At 39.0% G+C, this 17,150-nt stretch overlaps 1 protein-coding gene across 3 annotated transcripts in view; it reads right to left on the reverse strand.

Annotated features, from left to right (window-relative positions):
* Nucleotides 1-17,150, reverse strand: part of kif26ba (kinesin family member 26Ba) — a 106,911-nt gene that overhangs the window by 22,065 nt on the left and 67,696 nt on the right. For all 3 annotated transcript variants that reach the window (XM_051959781.1, XM_051959784.1, XM_051959778.1), the window contains exons 8-11: nt 4,607-4,752; nt 2,820-2,936; nt 1,293-1,479; nt 302-491 (exon numbers count right to left, since the gene is read on the reverse strand). In XM_051959781.1, coding sequence (XP_051815741.1) covers nt 302-491; nt 1,293-1,479; nt 2,820-2,936; nt 4,607-4,752 — 640 coding nt within the window. The remainder of the gene's footprint in view (nt 1-301; nt 492-1,292; nt 1,480-2,819; nt 2,937-4,606; nt 4,753-17,150) is intronic.

A 17,150-nucleotide genomic window follows, 5' to 3' on the forward strand; every position in this document is an offset into this window, starting at 1 on the left:
AGCAAAATGAACGTGATGAATATGTAACAGCAGCTGTTGTTTATAACGCTGAGTCCCCCAAACCTGAAGCACCTTAAGAAAACTGCCTTCCTTTCCTTTTCTCCTCCAGCACCAAAACATCCTGCTCTCCTCCTCAGTCTTCTCCTCACTCCTCTCTTCATTTCTTCCACCCGGTTGGTAATTTGGCCACTCATACCCTCCTCTTCAATGTCTGCTTCAGTTTCTGCTCCTTTAATCAGAGCATCTAAGCACGCATCCCCTCTCGTCTAACCTCCTCTCTCTCACACTCACACCAACCTACTTGTATGGGATGTGTTTGCTCCCGTTGACCAGGGCCAAGATCACGTTGCCGAGGGCAGACAGAGAAAGGCACAGAGGGGCCGAGCTGGGTGAGGAGTTCTCCTTGCTTTTCCCGCCACCTCCACCTCCGAGTACTTTAACATCACAGCTGCCCAGGTCCAGCAGATGGAGGCGACTGCGACCTCCTGACACTAGCAGAAGAGAAAAAAATGGGTTAAGAATGAAGGAGGAGAGACAGAAGTCAGTGAGGGGTGGGAGTGTAAGAGAAAAAGGTCGAACAGATCGTAGATTTATGCAGATTCCACAACTTAAATATGTTAATGCAGTACTGAATAATGTTCGTAATCAAGTCAATTGATTTTAAAATCAATGAAGAACGTCTGCAGCAGTAAGTTTACGAGACGAACGGTGTATGCTCTCACATCAGCTGCTTTTTTCATCCTTGAATATTCACTTCCCTGCATGTCCTAGCTCTATCTCTTTCTCTCATACGCAAGCAAAGATAAATACACTTTTCTGCCCGTGTCTCTCACACTCCCATGAGTGCACTGAAAGTAGCTATTATCAGTGATACTTTGGTCAGACATCTGTCACATTCTCTCTTTGTCAAACATACAGCTGCTCAATGCTTCCCCTGCAATGCAACTTGCTTATTTTTAAGGACTGATGGGAAAAAAAAAGAATACATAAAGTCAGTGGTTGATATGTGCATAACCCTGTCAAGGAGTTTGATTTTTAAGAACATGTGTGCAGCTCAATCTACGTATATGTTCTTAAATAACAAGCTGTTAATAAAAATCAGATGTCAGAGTGACAGCAGGTAATATGTGATGTAATAATATTAATGATAATAGTGTGGTATTGTGTAGTAGTGTCCTACGTACAGTAACTGTTGTCGTTGTGGTGTCTAGTTGTTGATAATAATTAGAGAAAGCAGCACTGGTAATAACAGTGATAACCACAATGACAGTGTTGCAGTAAACAGTACTTACTCCCTCCTTTTCCTGTCTTTTCCATACGATACTGGTATATGTGTAATGTAAACAGCATATGTGAATTCCTGTGTTCTTCCTCTGTGGTGTTGGGGCGTTGGCTGCTGTGGCGAGCTGCTATTGCTGCATCCAGGAACCAGGCTGCCTTTTCTGGCGTCGGGGCACGAAGTTCCGACTGGTTCTGGAGCTGCAAAATGTGTAAAAGAGGGAAAAAAGGGGGGAATTTTACACTTTTCTAGACATGATAAGGAAGCAGCAGTGAGTGGCCAGAGGACAGACAGCCACACAGGAGGAAAGGTGCCGCTTCATCTTAGCTTGAGGGATTCGGTTTACCCGCCAAAAAGTGCCTAAACATTGATAATAGTGTGTACTGTCAGGAGACTGACTGACATATTCTAATAGAGCATTTCCAATGTGCCTGCAGGTATGTCAGAAAGAAGTAGCGGGAAGCAGAGAGAGGGTGTGTGTGTGTGTGTGTGCGTGTGTGTGTGTGTGTGTGTGTGTGTGTGTGTGTGTGTGTGTGTGTGTGTGCGTGTGTGTGCGTCTGTGTGGCACTGCAGGATATTATTACTGATGAGATTATGTCAGATTAGTTAAGGATTACACAGATGTGCTTGTATCAGACTCTCTAATCCTATAAACATATAACTGCACTCACACACACAGACTGTAGCTCACCCACTGTCACTCAGTTGTTTTTGGCAATTTTCTGAATAAAAACACTATTCAGGTTACTGCTGTTTAGTTACTTGTAAATGAATGATGGTCACGATTAGATTTAATGCCATGTGCCCTTTGTCTTCTGAATCTTGGCCATCAATTGGTAAATATCAAAGCTATTAAAAAAAGAAGCTTCAATAAAAAAGAAGCCATTTGAGAGTTGTTTTTCCACATCTGGTTATGTCAAATCTCTTTCATTTCTGTTTGTTCTTTGGTTTAACCAGTCAAAAGCTGTACCTACAGATGAATTAATCAGCCAATTATTTCGAAACCCTCATGCTTTTATGGATGAAAACAGTCAAACAGCATACTAAACCTGCACACTATACCGTACTGTATCCAAAGTGAGTGTCTAATGTGTTTGCAAGTGTGCCACAGGAGCTAAAACAACAGAGGACTGCCTGAGGCGAAAAAGAACAAAGGTAAAGCATATTGATACAAGGCCTGGGGCTCTTCATACACGCACTCACATAACTGAATCTACAGCAGCCGCTACATAAACTAATTCATTCATTCATGCTTTATTTACACTCGGAGCACATTGAGATATGAAGGCCTCATTTACAATGTAACTGAGTAAAACAATAAAAGATGTCAGCACACAAATAATAAAGTTAGATAGCAATGAAATATTATAACAACAAAGTTAGTAATATATTAAAAACATTGCTTATGATTTTGAGCATTTATGCTTAAAAAAACCGAATCAACTAAAACAAGAAAATTAAAAATGTGAACTACCCGACTCACAAGTCTGTCAGCTGTGTGTCTGTGTGTGTGTGTGTGTGTGTATGTGTGTGTGTGTACCTGCATGCCACAGATAGGGTCCTCACACAGGTAGACTCCAGGTGACTGTCCATCTTGTAAACTCCCTGTGGCCACTTCAGATAGCAGATCCTTCAGGTTCTCCTCTTTTCCCCAAACCTATACAAACACATACACATTGACCAATAGTAGTTACCTCGTTATATTTTCTGTCAAACTTTTGTTTTTTTGAAAAACTGTTCTGTGACCTCACCTGCTCTAACCAATGTGCAAGGAAAAATCTATCCTTCACAGACTTGTATTAGAGAGAAGTCACTCCTAATATAAGTTGTGGCTGCTAGGGGAACTACAATTGCAAATGCAAATTTAAAAAAGCCTCCTTAAAGTTTGTAGCTCTGTGTCAGTATGGAGAAGACTGTGAAGCTGTGAAGGAGAAAGTAAAGAACAAGTTCAAAAGCCTCTGAAATACATTTTTCAAAGCAAACCCTCTGAATCCCAAGCAGTTTGGGGGCATTTTCTTTTGTTCCTGTCACATTTCTTCTCACTGTGGGCTCATTTTTACTGCACTATGAAGTCCAAACCTCGACGGAAACAGCACAACTAAGGCTAGAAGTAGAAAGAACTCAGAAATGTGTTTGTGCAGCTTAAGACAGTCACAGTGCCATAAATCATTTAACATACTCATTTTGTTGACCATTTATTTTCCAAAAATGTAAAAAAATAAAATAAAATCATGGAATTAACATGTACACGATTTCACGTGCCCACTGGTGCTACCAATATTACACAAAAAAAATAGTGACTTTGCATATTATAGACATTTTAGTATTGGTCAAATTACATTTTTAATTTGCTTCCTCTTGTCTACTATCTGATCTGTGTAAACACAATCTGCAGGTCAGCTGAATAGTCTCTGATTTTTTTGCTGTACAACAGCTGTGCCACTTATTGCTACCTAGTTACATTGAAGCATGCAGAATTTTAGTTTTTTTTAGGTATTTTGTTTTATTTTATTTTATTTTATTTTTTTTACAGAATTTGGTTTAGAGCAACAATTTAGTTTGGAAGAATTTTTAGATAAGACAAATAAAAAACAGATTTTGATGGAATGTCACAATTTGAATTTTGTAAATGCTTACATTTGGTTACGTTTCACACAGGAATGCCACGTCATAGACAAGTAGTTCAAGGACCGTCAGAACAGTTCAACATTTAATGATTCTTTCTGCTTTTATACCTAATAAATGTTAAATGGTGTGGTTTTGTAAAGACAACATATCTTTTCAAACCTGCTGGTGGAGGTACAGAGAATTAGTCTTTGTGTGTGACAGATTTATGTTTAAGATAGGAGGGTAATATTGAATTTTGTTGTACTCATTACAATCGCTCAGTTGTCACAGTTAATAAACAGAAGGCTTAAGCTTTAAAAATCCTACATGAATGCTAAAGACATGATATTATGAAGTCGAGTCTGGGTTGTCAGATACTGTGATTTCTAAACATGAAGGCAGATATCAGCTTTTTTGTGTGCTTCTGTGTTATCATGTTTGGTACAAGGCCAAAAGTAAAATCGGACACCGAGAGGTATTTTCTGAAAATGTTCAGGGCCCTGAACTGTAAGAATAACCAAGTTTCATAATGCCAAGTTAGAAAAAAATATGACCGTTACAGGACACTGATGTCAGACTCTACACTGCTGGTACAAAAGCCACAATGATTTGGAAAAGAGACTGTCAGTGTCCTCATTTGTCAGATGTCTGTATCAGCCATGGCACCTGTTTGACTCTGCGGGGAACGTTTCAAATCGAGGTTTCATCTCTAACACTGACCTCGACAGCGGAGACGCGAACAGAGAAACGTGCTCCTGTTTTCTCTTTCCTCTCATTGATGAGCTTAAATAGCCAGGAGATAGCGCAGGGGATTATACCCAGAGTCTGGAGAGAGGTGTCCCGGCCAATCATTGTGTAGGATTTACCTGCATGACAGGCAGACAGACAAAACAGAGGAAGAGTGAACAAAAAAAGATGGAAATCAAAAAAAGAGCATCATCAAAACCACTCTTAGGAAAAAAAAATCATATGAAGAGATGCATTTGTGTGTGTGTGAACATGCAAGTGCACGCGAGGCCCTTGGGTGTGCCCCTTTCAGTCACAAGATGATGATAATCCCACACCTGTTCTGTCTGTCAGAAGTTGGAGATCAAACACACACCTAAACAAAGCCATATGCCACACCCAACAATCACACTGACATGAGCACTTACACGAAAAGCAGAGGACATCAAAAGCCTGACTGCTGTGATGCAGAGCAGAGAAAAGTGTCTGATTTGTTCTGAGGAAGGATGGAGGGAAAGATGTCAGCAGCAGTGTAGCTTTACATCGTTCTCCCTAAAGGTTTCCTTCAGCGTCTAGACTTGGCACCAAACCAAAGATGCATTCCATGATTTGTCACAAAACGTGCTAAAAACTGGAGGCGATAGAAGACACTCAACAAACAGGGGCTTATTTAAGTGACTGAGAAAAGCCTCTGTGATTGTTTCTGTGGTGCTGAAATTAAACCAAAGTGCTCTTAAATAAATGGTAAAGAATTAATTTAATATTGGAATCAGCTGTCTAAAAATAGGTTCTTTAAAACAACTCTGGGCCATTTACTTTGATTTATCTGATTTTCCATTTAATTTCTTTTCATTTAACAAATCAGATGGACTCTCTCAGTCGTAATGGCTCGATGTGGCGCCAAAACCACTGAACAATTCAACTACCTTCCTTTCTTTCACTTGCTTCTCAAGGTTGTTTGTACAGAGTCTTGAAGTGCAACTATGTTAGCATATCTGTGGCTCTACAATGTTTCCCTCTGCTCTGACCACTGCAGGCTGCCAAGTCATGGTCATCTAGCTGACTGCTCCACTGACTAACACAATGCTGCAACACGGTGACGACACACTGCAGGCAATACAGCAATGTGAGTGTGTCCATGTCTGTCTAGATGATGTATATTCCTGGTAATTGGTCTCATCAAGCCAAGAAATCGATGCTGTCATAGAGAAAGTGAAGAGGGTTAGAAGGTGTGAGAGAATAAGACAGATCCGCATTGTGAGTTCAAATATATCCATACATGAGCTTATACACACACACACACACACACACACACACACACACACACACACACACACACACACACACACACACACACACACAGGTGTAACTATTTGTTTGGTTAAACAACCAGAAAGCACATCTGATTTTAAGACCATTCAGGCTTCATAAAAAACTAAAACTGTGGAATATTGAGATTTTTACAGCATTATTTCTATATAAATATCAGGTTGTATGGAGCTGTATCTGCAGATAAAAAGGAAAAACATACCTACACAGTCATTAAGAAATGATTAGACCACCCCTGTTTTCTTGCCTGGTACCACTAAAGATACATTTGTTTGGACAAGTATAATGATAGCAACAAAAATCTGTCATAAGACTTTAAATAATGTTTTTCAGGATTTAACAGAATCAAACAGACCTTACAAGAGTTAAACATCTTCAGCTGGTCTGTGGCACTCTCGCATTCACACCTATGGGCAATTCAAAGTGATCAATTAACCTCAGCATATTTTTGGATTGCGGGAGGAAGCCGGAGGGTCCAGAGAAAACCCACGCATGCATAGGGAGAACATGCAAACTCCATGCAGAAAGATCCCAGACCCAGGCCGGGATTTGAACCAGGGATGTTCTTGCTGCAAGGCAAAAGTGCCAACCACTACTCCGCTGTCCACCACTTCACTTCATTCAAATTGTTCATATGAATTTTTATCACATGTCTGTGTTATGTTACAATATTAAATCTGTGGTCACCTCAGACAACAGCCACCGTTAAATGGTTGTATTTTGCATATTTATTTTCAAGACTCAGTAAGAAATTGACAAACTTAAGCCTTCTGGAGCTTTAAACTCCTACCATTAGTTATAAACTCCTTTAAAAACATAAAATAAAATAAATGTATGTCTTAATTCTTCACACATTTTGAGCATTTATTCTGATAATGTCAAAGAACTGCTTGTATAACTTAAACAAAAACAAAAAAATTGGTTGCAAGCACATTTTAAAAGCAGCAATAAAATGAACCAAGTTTGTTGTGTTTCAAAAACGTTCTAGAATCTTTAAAGAGGTGAAATTCTGTGAAACTCTTCAGTTCGATGAGGATTTCTTCAGAGAAAGATCACAGTATTTAGTGAAGAGATCAAACAACTACCACGATGTTCTCCTGTGTAGGAAAACGCAGAAAGGTTAGTATCTGATTCTCTGTTGTTATTATTATTATTGTTATTCACTGTTCATTTGATTTCATGGATTAAGATGATTTCCACAGAACTCTGACAATCTTCATGTGTTTGTTGATATTTTTCTGTTTATCAGTTAGGTATGTGTCTGTGACATTTCCTCACAAGTCATTTTCTATCTGTTTAACAGGAAAAAGTTAATAATCAGGATGCCCCTGAGTGTCCAGCCACCACAGTCTCAGCTGACAAAAAACCCAAAAAGACCTGGTGGTTTGGCAGATGGCTCTGTCATGTCAAGGTACATTTTACTTATTATTTCTTCTACAATTTACTGTTATTTTCCACATTTCTCTGTTTTGTTAGTTCAGATAATGGGTAAAATCATAGAAAATATATGTACATATTTTCATGTTATTTTTTGAATGGTTCAGTATTCTATAATTTTTTTTCAAACTTGATCAAAATATCTGGTGTTTTTGCTGCCAGATTTTGCCATTTTTTAGGTTTAACAAAGTTAAATATGTCAAATAATAACCAGTGAACAAACAATGTAGTATGTTGTCTTTCTCGGCTCTCTAAACCTGTTAAAGTACGCGGCCCGCGGGCGGGCCGTTTTGATATCGGTATACGCTTTTTTTTAAATAGAAGGACACTGCAAACACGATTATACAAACACTATACACACATAGAAAGCTGAGATTCTCATGAATCCGCCGGTATAAACTACTTTCAGATGTGATTACCACAGCGGGTAATATAAACACATTTGTCCAACAAACAACAAGTCACGTAAACGTGCACAGCTCACCTGTCGACGCAGTTTGGACGCTCGTTTCTGGTCATAAAAGAAGATAATCCACAAAAACCGGCCAGAACCCAAGCTTAGCCATCCAGAGAAAACAATCCAGTATAATACTTTGGCCAAAACATGTCTCGAAATAAGTAAAAAATCCAGAAATCGATCGGCTCCGTGCGCGTGCACGCGGCGCATGGTGGCGCTGTGCGTTTCATATTCAGTGCATTTTTGTATTATAAGTTTATCAAACATGCTCGTATTTCCTTTGTTCGGGATTCAAAATGGATACTGAAGGCTTCTCTTCCGCTTCAAACCGAATTTCAACCAATCAAGTGACTCGTTTCCGCCTACCACGGCGAAACAGCCAACCGTGGCCGAGTCTGACAGATATGGATTACATCACTTGATTGACTTATTTCTCAGCAAATCACGTCGGAGGAAACGTTAGATTGACAGGCCTGGTAGCCAATGAGCTTGCTGAATGGCTTGAATATAAATCCCGCCTCTGCCAGCGGGTTTATATGATATTTCATTCGTGAGCTCCGGGCTCCACCTGCTGTTTCTCTGTATTTCTCTCAATCTGTGTGTGTGATCGACACTGAAGCCTATCTGAAGTGATTTTTGGAGTTCTTTATGAGTTTTTGGAGTGAAAATAATGTGAAAATGATGTGAAAATGAAGTAATACCATTGTGTAGAGGGTGTGTACAGGGTATACAGAGGCTGTCCAACATTGACAGGGGCGGGGCATATCAGTACAAATACATGTGTGAAACACTCATTTCTTGTAGTATTGCTCTGAAATTTTGACCTGAACTATGTAAGACCCCAGGCTTTTGCAATATTGTGTTTTCAAGCTCTTACAGTGCTGCCACACTGATTTTCAGGTGTTTTATTAGGGAAAAAATGTAGGCGAGAAAAAAATTCATCCTAATTCAGTGTGTGCCAACATGAAATACTCTGTGCCAGTAGCACCTAGAGCAGGGGTCGGCAACCTTTAACACTCAAAGAGCCATTTCGACCCGTTTCCCACAGAAAAGGAAACACCGGGAGCCGCAAAATCCTTTTGGCATTTAAAATGAAGACAACACTGCATATATCGCCTTTTTTTTTTTTTTTTTTTTTTTTACCTCTATGCCCTTGTTAATCAGTCTGATTAATTAATTGCAAAGCCTCTAATTAGATAGATTCATTTTTTAAATTGTGTCCTACCACTAATATATCTTTTGCTCCTGGACCTCATATGTTACGTAATGTTAGCTGGAACTCAATATTTTGCGAATGTCTATCTTGTAAAATCTGTTTATCTTCAGCTAATAACTTTTCTCCGGTAAGTCGCTGCCCTATTTTCCAAGACGACACTCCTCTGACTCTCTGACCTGCTGCCTGGATGTGACAACGAGCCGTGTTCTTGCGAGTAACGTGTATTACCCTATCATGAGTACTTTTGACTCAAAGACGTGTCTTTCTTGGAGTGGAGCTTTAATATACAGACTTGCCATTCTTGAGTACAAAACGATTTGAAACTACAGGCGTTGCTTCTCCAGGAGTAAAAAAAAAAAAAAAAAAAAAAAAAAAGGCATGAAACGTGTGGGAATTGGAAGTTCCGTGTTGTCTGTCTGCATCAGCTTTGCGCTCTCATGTCACTGGCACAGCACATCCGGTGGAGTGACACGTCAAAGTAAGAGCGGTAATTTTACAATAAAATTATCTATATTAAAATGCATTGAAACGCGCCTGAAAGGCAGAACAATTTATTTTCAAAAGTTACAGGGAGCCACAACAGAGGGCTGAAAGAGCCGCATGAGGCTCCGGAGCCGCGGGTTGCCGACCCCTGACCTAGAGTAATTCTGACTGCACTGGGTGAAAATTCAGGTTGTCTGCTTTCAAATGAGACCCCAACCATGCATGTACTCCAGACAGTTCAAGAACAGCATTCAATTTACTTTCTGTACATCTCAGTAGAAATTTCGGGCGGAAATTGCCTGTACTTTAAAGGGTTAACAGTTATTTTTTTGTATTTGTATCCAGCAGCAAACCAGCAATCGAGTGATTCCACTCGATGAAGACACGGACGAGATGTATGAAATTCTCTCTCTTTCTGTTCCCTTTTGAATTAATTGAACACATTATATTGATGTTATTTCCATTTTGTTCACTCCATGCAGTACAATTATAGCTGTGTTTCCTTTTATCAACAGTGTTGACACCGGCTGCAAGGATGTGTCTCTGAAAATCCCGGTCTTTGAGACGGACATAGCAGAAAGGTATGAAATTCTTTTACTGTCTGTTGCTGTTTGAAACTGATCATTTCAGGTGGCTGTTTTTCCACCATCTCAGATTTTGTTCAGAGTTTATTTAATTGTCATTTTAAATTAAGTTCTGTGAAATATGTTGACTAACATAACAGCTTACTAGCACTAGAAAATGTATTATTTTCTGTCTAAAAGACGACCTACCTGACTCTAGGTGAAGCTAATTAATAGAATATTTTTTAGGACAGAATATTTTATAGATGTTAGTTTTGGGTCCCAAATAACAAATAAGTAAATTTTGAACAAAATGTGAGAGTTCAGCAAAATGTTTGCTGAATTCTGACTGATCTGACACAGACTGACAGTGAACATATTAAAGATTTACTTTTACTTGATCAAAGCAGCAAAGGTCCAGTCATATTTGCAGGATCATGAAGTCAACTAAAATCTGTTTCCCTTTATTACCAGTGTCAACACAAAGGACCAGGAGGTTTCACCCGCCACCACCACTGCAGGGACGACGGCGGTGATGACGGAGAAGACACCATGGTGGCGCCGGTTTTGTCGCGTTTCCTTAAAGTATGTTTTACATGGCTAAATGTTGCAAGTATTATCACTGAACCTCTGTTAAAGTAACATGTGGAGTCTGAATGTGGGAACGGGAATATGGGAAGCTAGGGGAACTGAGAAATTACAAAAATAATAAGCTAAAATATTATGTATATATTCCAAATATTAATAAAAAGTGTTCTATATAATTACTAAAAACTATCAAAAAGATACATATATATATATATATATATATATATATATATATATAAAATCAAAATATAAGTCTAAAATATTGTATATAATTATCAAAATATTTACCGAAAACATCAAATATAAAAATCTGAATATTAATATAAGTTTTTACATATAATAATCTCAATATCAATGTAAAATTGTATATATAAAAAACTAAATAGTTTTCTAAAATTTTCTATATAATAAGCTAAATATTAATCCAAAATTGTATATATAAAATGTAAACTGATTTAATACAAAATTTAAAAAATGTATTAAATTGAAAAATCCACCATAAAAACATCAAATTCTCACAATTTAATTTCACAGAATATTAAGTAGCTGTTATCAACAAACAAGTTGTATGAAATTCTCTTTCTTTCTGTTCCCATTTGAATTAATTGAACACATTATATTAATGTTATTTCCATTTTGTTCACTCCATGCAGTACAATTATAGCTGTGTTTCCTTTTATCAACAGTGTTGACACCGGCTGCAAGGATGTGTCTCTGAAAATCCCGGTCTGTGAGACGGACATAGCAGAAAGGTATGAAATTCTTTTACTGTCTGTTGCTGTTTGAAACTGATCATTTCAGGTGGCTGTTTTTCCACCATCTCAGATTTTGTTCAGAGTTTATTTAATTGTCATTTTAAATTAAGTTCTGTGAAATATGTTGACTAACATAACAGCTTACTAGCACTAGAAAATGTATTATTTTCTGTTTAAAAGACGACCTACCTGACTCTAGGTGAAGCTAATTAATAGAATATTTTTTAGGACAGAATATTTTACAGATGTTAGTTTTGGGTCTCAAATAACAAATAAGTAAATTTTGAACAAGATGTGAGAGTTCAGCAAAATGTTTGCTGAATTCTGACTGATCTGACACAGACTGACAGTGAACATATTAAAGATTTACTTTTACTTGATCAAAGCAGCAAAGGTCCAGTCATATTTGCAGGATCATGAAGTCAACTAAAATCTGTTTCCCTTTATTACCAGTGTCAACACAAAGGACCAGGAGGTTTCACCCGCCACCACCACTGCAGGGACAACGGCGGTGATGACGGAGAAGACACCATGGTGGCGCCGGTTTTGTCGCGTTTCCTTAAAGTATGTTTTACATGGCTAAATGTTGCAAGTATTATCACTGAACATCTGTTAAAGTAACATGTGGAGTTTGAATGTGGGAACGGGAATATGGGAAGCTAGGGGAACTGAGAAATTACAAAAATAATAAGCTAAAATATTATGTATAATATTCAAATATTAATAAAAAGTGTTCTATATAATTACTAAAAAAACTATCAAAAAGATATATATATATATATATATATATATATATATATATATATATATATATAATCAAAATATTAGTCTAAAATATTGTATATAGTTATCAAAATATTTTCCAAAAATATCAAATATAAAAATCTGAATATTAATATAAATTTTCACATATAATAATCTCAATATCAATGTAAAATTGTATATATAAAAATCTAAATAGTTTTCTAAAATTTTCTATATAACAAGCTAAATATTAATCCAAAATTGTATATATAAAATGTAAACTGATTTAATACAAAATTTTAAAAAACTGTTAAATTGAAAAATCCAGCATAAAAACATCAAATTCTCACAGTTTAATTTCACAGAATATTAAGTGGCTGTTATCAACATTTTTCTGTCATTGTATGAAAACAATGTCAGCAACTTGACATGTTTCCTCTTTCTAACATGTTTTTTATTCTCTCTTTTTTCCTAGGTAGTGTCAATAGCTCTGTGTCTCTGTCTGTCTCTGTCTGAGTGTCCGAGTGTCTGTCCGAGTGTCTGAGTCTCTGTCTGAGTGTCCGTCCGTGTGTCCGTCCGAGTGTCCGTCCGTTTGTCCGTCCGTGTGTCCGTCCGAGTGTCCGTCCGTGTGTCCGTCCGTTTGTCCGTCCGTGTGTCCGTCCGAGTGTCCGTCCGAGTGTCCGTCCGTGTGTCCGTCCGTGTGTCCGTCCGAGTGTCCATCCGAGTGTCCGAGTGTCCGTCCGAGTGTCCGTCCGAGTGTCCGAGTGTCACGGAAAAGTGTCCGAGTGTCCGTCCGAGTGTCACGGAAAAGTGTCCGAGTGTCTGTCCAAGTGTCCGTCCGAGTGTCTGTCCAAGTGTCCGAGTGTCCGTCCGTGTGTCCGTCCGTGTGTCCGTCCTAGTGTCCGTCCGAGTGTCTGTCCAAGTGTCCGAGTGTCCGTCCGTGTGTCCGTCCGTGTGTCCGTCCGAGTGTCCGTCCATGTGTCCGTCCGAGTGTCCGTCCGTGTGTCCGTCCGAGTGTCCGAGCGTCCGTCCGAGTGTCACGGAAAAGTGTCCGTGTGTCCGTCCGAATGTCACAGAAAAGTGTCCGAGTGTCCGTCCGAATGTCACAGAAAAGTGTCTGTGTGTCCGTCCGAGTGTCACGGAAAAGTGTCCGAGTGTCCGTCCGAGTGTCTGTGTCTGTCTGTGTCTGTCTGTGTCTCTCTGTGTGTCTGTGTGTCTCTCTCTTCTCTGTGTGTCTCTGTGTCTCTGTCTCTGTCTCTCTCTCTCTCTCTCTCTCTCTCTCTCTCTCTCTCCCTCTCTCTCCCTCTCTCTCCCCGGCCGGCCAGCAGCAGATGGGTCCCCCCACATGAGTCTGGTTCTGCTCAAGGTTTTTTCTTCCCTGTTAAAAGGGTTCTTTCCTTGCCACTGTCGCCTTCAGGCTTGCTCTGTGGGGGTTCAGGCCATAGGGGTTCTCTGAAGCTTTTTGACACAATCTGAAACTGCAAATTGGCACTATGTAAATAAAACTGCATTAAACTGAACTGAATGTACTTTTGATTGTTTCTTGAATAAGTGTATAAAAATTTGACATCAAGATGTGGTCATGTATTCATCAAACTTGACTGACAACTTCTATTCTGTGTCACTGACAAACAAGAACAGCTGAAATACAAGAGTGTGTCATTTGTTCATACGGACCTGAACTACAAAAAGAGAGTTGGAACAGGATGTGTTGTCATCATCTGACTTTATTTATCTGACCATTTTCTGGATATTTTACAAGAAAACTGATTGTTCAGTTGTTGATGTTTATGGCATGCCATTTTCTTTTGTTTGTTTTTGTTTGCCTTTCAGCTTGCATCATATAACTGTCAGTGCTCACAATAGTGACCTCTCACTTCTGTTTGTTGCTCTGAGTTATTTTCTGTTTCTTCCTGTGTGACCCGACAATCTGCATCTTGCAGCCACATCACACTTCATCTCAGAGGCTGAGGTCAATGTGTGCCCATTATATATGACTTTTTGCTGTAAAATGCTCCATGTAAATACGGCGGTACGAGGATAGACGGACCAGGCTTTGGTGGCATTGCTTTACCAATAAGAAGTAGTTTCAAATGAAAGTATTTGAAGGCATGTGGTGCATTTAGCCTCACTACGTGGAGAGCTTTTTGCAAGAAAAGTGTGAAATGTAACCACAGAGGTGAATATGTGTGTACGAGTTGTACACTATGAATGCCCTCCATCGACCCCGAGCTCCTCCTGCTGACTGTGATGCAGTTTATTATTGTGTTGCTTCATTCACAAGCAACCTCTGAATGCAAATTGAGCATAAATGTAGTTCGGAAGGCAGTTTAGCTGCACAGGAACATCATTTCTTTGATATTTTTGATGAAATCTATGTGATGTGAATTGAATTATTTTGCTCTCATGTTGCCAATAGTGATGATATTTCCTAATCAGAGCTGAAAATCTGATTAGGAAACATCAGGGAGGATGGTAGAGGAACAAAATATTCCCAACAACATACATGGCAGTTCTTAAGAGGACTTATTGATGAGGAGGTCAATACTAGAACTGCACCCATGAAGCCGAGGCTCTTGAGCTTCCAGGAGTTGCAAGCTGCGCTCCGGAACTTGGCAAACTAACAAGTTCCATTCCCAACACACATATACCCAGGTACGTCACTTCAGACTGTAGTGCAAATGTGAAGACAGAAAGAACATAACAGGAGCATTCTTTTAAAGGAGCAGAGGAGGTTAATGATAAGAAATGGTATCATGTACTGCTGCATCAGAAACTATCAAAGCTTCGTGATGGAGCAGTTAATACTACCAGAGAAGCTGCATACACCAGTCAGAACCGCTCTGAATGATGACTCATGGCACTTTGGCACTTACTAAAGGTTTTTCCTTACGTCTGAATTCTCGCTTGTGTTGTATGTCGCTTTGGACAAAAGCGTCTGCTAAATGAAATTGTAGAATTGTAGAACTTTGGGCTTGGCAGTAAACAAATGCTACATTATTACAAAAATATGCTGCATTTCTGACAAAGGGATATGAGGGAATGAACAGCCTTGCCGGAGTACTGTGCTCTCTGAGTGCTTTTCTAGTTTTGGGGTGGCATGGCTCAGTGGGTAGAGTAGCTGGAATGCTGCCGGTTCGAGCCTCGGCCCGTTGAGCTCATGTCGAGGTGTCCCTGAGCAAGACACCAACCCCCTAATTGCTCCTGGTGGGTCGTGGTTAGTGCCTTGCATGGCAGCTTCTGCCATCAGTGTGTGAATGGGTGAATGTGACGTATCATGTAAAGCGCTTTGGATAAAAGCGCTATACATAATACAACCATTTATTTATTAACCATTTTTCAAAATTTGAGAGACTCAGGTATACTGTATGTATGCAAACAACCAAAATCTAAAAAAACATGAAACCGTTTCAGTAGCGACCTCTAGACTTACAGAGATGGCAACAGAAAATTCTGATTTCAGCTGAAAATTATTGACTTGGGCGGACCCCCCCGAAGCTGAGAGATTTATAGTAAAATAGAAGTTATTTAGACTGATAAAAATGATCAAAAACATAATAATACTAGACTTAAATAAGTCAGCAAATTTAATGAAAAGTTAACTTACTTGTTCTTCAATCTTTTCTCACTATCTTCAGTTCAAAATATTTCACAAATCTATAAGAGTTCTATACTACTATGTACACTATATACTAGACCCTCCAGAAAAATGCGATTATGCGATCGCATGAATTCCCGCATTAATCACCAAAATGCCGCTGGTTATGCGGGGGTCAATTATTTCCCAAAAGGCCACATAATCCCCGCAAAACAGCGCATAATTCCCGTAAGAATCTCACATTTCCATAAAAAAAAAGAGAAATATACGGGTCCCGCTTGATTTCAAAATTTCCGCATAAAATGAGAAAACTATAACCAATATAAATGGAGTTGTGAGTGAGTTTTTATTTGATGCCCGGCCTGACGCCATCAGTTCACGCATTCACACACAGACTAGAAGCACGAGCTGATGCAGAGCGCGGCGCCATTGTTGCCAACTTAGTGACTTTTTCGCTAAATCTAGCGACTTTCCAAAGCGACTAGCGACCTTTTTTTGTCAAAAGCGACTAGCCACAAATCTAGCAACTTTTTCTGCCGTTTTGGAGACTGACAGGAAAACTCGGATCATTCTGCAGTTACTGTTTTCAACGAGCAGCAGGTGCTGCTGTGAGCTTCTCCCCCTCCCAAAGCACAGGCTGTCAGTCCAGTCCCAGTGTCTGATTAGAGGACACATCCCTCCGCGGCCAGACGGCAGGTGAATCGCGCATATTTTTGCATATTTCACAACTATTCGCTTGAGTTTCGTTAACATCGGCGACAATAAAGTACCTAACCCCCCCTAAAATTTTCTCAACGGATTTAGACGATTCACAGAAATGTTCAAATTTGAAATTAAATCGGCGTAAATCCGTGGATCCACGGAAAATTGCCATCCATCGCAGTACAGCACAATTCCTCAAATTTGACACATTTTTGTGTCTCTTCAGTACAACAAACAACAAATTGTATTGATAAAAAGTATGAAAACATTGTTAGCAACTTGCTAAATGCTCAGATATAAAGGATATCTAACATATGCACAGTATCGAAACACTATGTGATGCATATGCTGTTAAAAACAGCCTTGGTGGGATAATTGTATCTGAACATTTCTGAACATGTAGAACTGTGCAGCCCTACAGAACAAGTATGAGGCTTTTATTTTTCTGGAAGTAAAAAGGAAACATTGCTTATCCATAGTTTTGCTAACTTAATTTAAGCTGCACTTTCACCATATTCTAACTGATAGATCTTTTTTTATATATTAAAATAGCTGCACTTCTTTGTATATTTGGTTGTTTCTTATGTTGATGCTGTTTCATTGCAATTATATTTTAACAATATCACTTTAAATAAAGACAATTTAAGAAAAAAAACTGGCTCTGAA

Source organism: Acanthochromis polyacanthus, chromosome 2 (genome assembly GCF_021347895.1).
Source record: "Acanthochromis polyacanthus isolate Apoly-LR-REF ecotype Palm Island chromosome 2, KAUST_Apoly_ChrSc, whole genome shotgun sequence".
NCBI lineage: Eukaryota > Metazoa > Chordata > Actinopteri > Pomacentridae > Acanthochromis > Acanthochromis polyacanthus.